This window comes from Echinops telfairi, unplaced genomic scaffold (genome assembly GCF_000313985.2).
Source record: "Echinops telfairi isolate 266 unplaced genomic scaffold, ASM31398v2 ScPeMD7_7458;HRSCAF=8496, whole genome shotgun sequence".
NCBI lineage: Eukaryota > Metazoa > Chordata > Mammalia > Afrosoricida > Tenrecidae > Echinops > Echinops telfairi.
The window spans coordinates 45,096,981-45,102,360 of NW_022111358.1; the positions used below are offsets into that span (position 1 = coordinate 45,096,981).

The window sequence follows — 5,380 nt, forward strand, 5'->3', positions numbered from 1 at the left end:
AAAGGCGTGAGACACATGTCATGGCAGCATGCTCACCTCCTGGATGGCCATGATCTCAACAGCCAGGTCATGCACAGCACAGGCAGGCGAGAGATTTATTACGAACCAAGGCTTATATATCTTTTGGGGGGCATGCAAGCCCCCTAATTACAGGTCAAGACATACATCGCGGGAAGGGGTGGTGCTATGGGTAATGCAGTAATGAAGGGGGGTGATGTAGGGGTATATGTGCAATAGGAAGGGGAGGGATTAGGGATACACATGTGACAAAATGGGTGGATCCTAGATTCATGATGGCGGCCTAACCTTGATTGCCATTGAGCTGGAGACTAGTCTAAGCTGTCAGGAGAAGTAATCCACTGTCCCTAACAGCAGGGAACGAGCCCACCTAAGGTGGCGTAAACAATGGTGTCTGATTGCTCTGGAGGGCTGAATGCTTACAGGGAGAATGTCTCTAAGCATCTGACCTTCCACCCTGTGCTGGCAAATAGCCTCTAATGTTTGGCATATCTTGGGGGAAGACAAATCTGGGGGAACGTCTTTTTATATCCCACACGTGAGAACATGGCATGTTGAGCAGGGGAGCTGATGAAGGAAGGAGGTTCCCATGTTTCATCGCCTTCAAAGGACTGACATATCCAACCCTGGGGTGATGTTTCCTATCAGGAATGCAGGACACAATTCCCAGATCTCAGGGCCCCTATTCATGTAGATGCTACTCCTCTTCTTCCCAGATGGACATGTGGAAGGCTCCCGCAGAGACTCCTGAACTTGCTGGTCCCTGTGCCTGCTGTACTGTCCCTGCAGCATCCCAGGACATTTCTCCACCCCCTGATTAAGTGACACCTTGTCAGAGGGACCTGCCCTTCTGTCCCCATCTTATTTAATTTCACACCATAGAACTTCATGCTCAATCTTTCTCTCTCTCGCTCTCTCTTTCTTGTATTGATATGGGTTCATTGTTGCTCTCAGCCCACAGAATGTAAAGTCAGTGGAAGCAGAGGCCTTGGTCTGTTTATTCATACTGGACTCCACGCCGGGATCAGCACCTGGCACCTGAGGAACTGAAAGGGTGCAGGACAGAAGCCAGTGGTTGTGCTCTGTGACCTGAGGAGTCATCAGAGCAGACAGGCAGGAAGAGATCTGTAGGCTTGACAAGCCCATCTAGTTCCCCTGGGATGAACTGATGGGCAGTCCCTAGAGTCTGATGTGAGCTGCAGGAGCCAAAGGGCTCTGGGTCTAGTGAACAGAAGGCCGGCTCAAGTCCCCAGAGAGTCATGGCTACTCAATGTTCCCACTTAAACCAAGTCACCAACTCAGACACTTAAATGAAAGGGAGGTCAGGTCCCCTGAGGAAGGAGGAATAAAAGATATATGCTTCTTCATCCTCCTAATTGTCCCCAAAGTGTCATGGAGCCACTAAATGAGTGGCTGCTCTATGTGGACAGACATACTCTGGCCTTGCAGGGAATCCTGGATCCTGCTGCATCTGACTCTAATGCCTAGAGACCAAGCTGACCCGTTGATCTACATGTAGGCATAGAGCCTTATGGAGGTTGAAATCAATGGAATTTTAACTCGGGTCTATCTTCCAGGGGCCCCAGTGGGTTGTTAAATACTACTGTTATCTCCTGAGTTTCAGAATCCATGATTGAGCAACAATACTCAGCCACTGGCAGAATCTTCATACGGGTGCTAAGATATGTGGGTTATTGGGTAGGAGAGGCCAAGAGGAAGCCATGGGCCTGGCTCACATGCAAAAGGGGTGAGCCAAGGCCACACCACGTTCGGGAGGGATTATAGACACCAGGGAGATCTTCTGAGGGTTCCAAAGAATTGGTGAGGATGCATTTTCATTGGGAAGTTCTGTACTCTCTGCCCAAGGGTGCGTTCAGCTCAGCGAGGGCCTATTGATTGTTCTTGTTGTTGTCATTGTCTGAGGATCGTAACCAAGAGAGCTTTTTAAAGAAGTTAGCCAAGAGGATGTTTCGATAAAAACATAGATGGAGTCCCAGGATTTACTGCCGAAAGGATCCTTCTGACTCTCCTGACGGTTTGTATTTGCTGTCGTGGCGTCCTGGGTGCTGGGCCTATTGGTTCCAGAGTTGGGTGGATCTAACTCCCCCCCCCACCCTCCCTGACTTTCTGAGGCCTGTTCACCCAGAGGACAGCACCGAGCATGCTCAGGAACAGGGGCACCTTCAGGAAGACCAGGAGCAGGAAGTGGATGTTGCTGAGCAGAGACCTGTGGGGACACAATGACGGATGGTGCTCTCTCCTCAAAGGGGATATGCTGAGATTCCTCTTCCCACTTTCCATGAGCCTGTGCCCCGTGTCTACAATAACCTATATTGAGACCAACCTGGCGAAGGTCCAGGGAGAGGACAGTCTCACTCACAGGACTGCTGCCCCTGATCCTTCACTTAGGGCTGAGGACATTAAAAGGTCCAGTCCTGGGGATGATGTGAAGGAAGAGCCAGAGATGTACATGGGACCTGAATCTTTCCCATGTTCCCCAGTGCATGGAAAGCCCCTGCGCCCAGCAGGACTTGAACGATTAGGTTTCGAATTGGTGACTAAATGAGAGACCCCAAAGAAAAGAATTCTCCTGCAGCACCAGAGGAGAAGCCATCCAGATGGGGAAGTCCTCGACGATAGACTCTTACCACATGCGTTGTCTGAGATCAGAAGTCTCCTGCCCTGTTGTGCTGGGCCTGGTGGTAGCCAGGATTCTCCTGAAGTCCAAAGGACTTGAGTCTGCAGAAGGGGCTGATGGTACCGAGAAGATCAGGTGGGTGCCCTCCCTTGGTCCCTTGCTCACCACCACCTGTATGACTCTGACCTCGGTGGGCAAGAGACTGAGTTACACAGAGAAGAAAATGTGCCCATAAAGGTCTTCACTCCAATGCCGAGTAAACAACAGGGTTTCATGATACCCCAGGGTTCAACCACCCTCTGCTCTACCCACAGTTCAGTCACTCAAGAGAGCCCTCAGAGACCAGGACAGAGCAGGCACAGATAGATACATCCGGGTATACACACACCCTTACCTGGGTCAATTGACACTTGAACCGAGATGGCATCGTCAGCACCACTTCTGTCGATCCCACACCAGTAAGTACCTGCATCTCCTTCCCTGAGCTTCTCCATGGTCACCGTGAAGGTGTGGTTGCTCTGATTGTCCCTGAGAGACACTCGGTTCTTCTTCACCTTCTCCCCTGATCTGGTGCTTCTAATGAGGTCTCTGCAAGAATGTGACGCCTCTCCTCGACACCACCACTTGATGTAGGTCTCCTGGCCTGGGTCATAACGGCACTGCACAGTCAATGACCCTCCCTTTGGGCCATGCACGCCACCTGGACCCTGAAGGGTGGAGCAACCTGGAAAACACAAATTCATGTCCCTGTCACCTCTTACCCTGAGGGAAGAGCCACAGTCTCCTGCAATGGGAAAAGTTCCCAAATCCAAGTGCCCCTGGGGGTGGATAACAGCCAGGAAGGAATATAGCTTCCATGAGAAAGACCTTTTGTCCCTGAAAACACCACTCTCAACCCACTGAACACAAACAGCCAATCTGAAGCCATCAAGCAGACTCGTCCCGGCAACCCTGTAGAATAGAGTGGAAGTGCTCCCTGGGGTGTCTGAGACTGTGAATCTGTACAGGAGCAGGCAGCCGCGTCTCCCAGAGCAGCTGGTGGGTTCGATTAGCAGGCCTGGTGATTCGCAGGCCAATGCTTAAAGCACTGTGCCACCAGGTTCCTTCCACTCTCGAGGCAGCTATCTATACCACGGATTTCTTTTGAAATCTGACACACAGCAATAATAGCTTTGTATAATTCACCCTTCCCCCACTCTGGGGTCAATCTAATCTTTATATTTCAAGAGATGTCTCTGAAGGCTGAAGGTGGGTGTCCACTTGGCTGGGCCGTTATTGTCTTGTGATGGGGCCATCTCCTGGGGTGAGACCTAATGTAGCGTGATCAGCCCTTGATGAGCTCTGCTCTGAGAAGCCAATCAGTTGAAGAGGACTGTTTGGAGACAAGACCTTGACCAGTCTCAGCTAAGTGAGCACAACAAACCAGACCGGTTGCCCTGTTGCTTTCTCAGCTGGCAGGAACACCACCCAGGTGCTTTGTCTCACCACCTCCCTCCTTCCTATTTGCCGCTCCTCTTTTCTTTTCCTTCTCTTGTTTTTGTCTATTTTCCCTTATTGTCTTATTTTTCTCTTCACCTTCTTCTTGTCTCCCCTTCTGTGGTTTGGTTTCGTTCCTTCTTTCGTTTCTTTGCTGTTCTTGTTTATTTATCATGTTTTTTGTTGTCGTCATTTGTTTATCTTTGTTCTTCTCCTTGCCCCCACCTAGAGAAAGGCTGCAACTGTGCTCACACTCTGAAGCCACTCCTGTGATCCACCAACTGTCCCAGGGCCACCATTCACTTCTGCACCTACTGATCAATGATAGAAGAGGGCCACCACCAACCCCACCCATCCTCAACTGTTCTATGTGCACTGCAAAGAGAACTGTACACCCCATCCTCAATCACACCCATCAGGAGACAGGTGGTGAATCCCTAAGAACACATCAACATGCAGTCCCCAAGGCTCAGAGAAAATAGAGAACCTCAGTTCACACGAAGGGAACAAGACAGAGTGACTAAAGCGACTCACCAAAAGACAAAACCAGAACATCTTCTTGAGGAAGAAATGATATTCGGTCTACCTGATAAAGAATGCAAAAGAAGGATGTTTAGGTACGTCAATGCATTCAGAGAGAGAGAGTTAAAGGAACCTACACACAAGAAAAACAGAGAAACCGTCAAGGAAACGTTGTAAGAACAAATGTATGTGATAAAATTTAAGATTGGGAATTGTAAAAATAGAAATATAGCAAATAGAAACACAGAAGGTAATACCAAGACGTTGGGAAAATAAAACATATTAAATGTACAAAGGAATAGAATTGAGTCAATGGAAGACAGATTTAGCAAAATTGAAGAAAAGTAACAAAATACTAATCTGTTAAAGGAATAACATGTCCCTTTAGAGAAAAAAGAATGGAAAACCAGAAACAAAGGCAGTCTAAGGATTATATGAGACAACACCGAAAGAAATAACTCACATGTGATCAGAATTCTAGAACAGGAAGAGAAAGGATTTCCTAAAGCACAAAGGAAACTGTTAAAGATTTGTTGGAAGAAATGTCCTTCACACCATAAAGACAAAAGATATGCAACCAAGAAATTAAACAAACACCAGATGGATACAACCAAAATGAAAGTCACCAAGACAACTGAGTTAGTTAATTGTGCCAGCCTGGCCGATAATCACATGTGGGGCTAATTGAAAGGTGGAGGGATAAATGGGTGGTGAGCCTCGCCTTTC

The 5,380-nt window shown here is 48.5% G+C and overlaps 1 protein-coding gene across 1 annotated transcript in view; it reads right to left on the reverse strand.

The window, feature by feature from the left end:
• Positions 1 to 2,115: 2,115 nt before the first annotated feature.
• The window catches only part of LOC101639120 (CMRF35-like molecule 5), a 4,829-nt gene continuing 1,564 nt past the window's right edge, over positions 2,116 to 5,380 (reverse strand). The window contains exons 2-4 of the mRNA XM_013006280.1: positions 3,051 to 3,299; positions 2,399 to 2,453; positions 2,116 to 2,245 (exon numbers count right to left, since the gene is read on the reverse strand). Coding sequence (XP_012861734.1) covers positions 2,116 to 2,245; positions 2,399 to 2,453; positions 3,051 to 3,299 — 434 coding nt within the window. The remainder of the gene's footprint in view (positions 2,246 to 2,398; positions 2,454 to 3,050; positions 3,300 to 5,380) is intronic.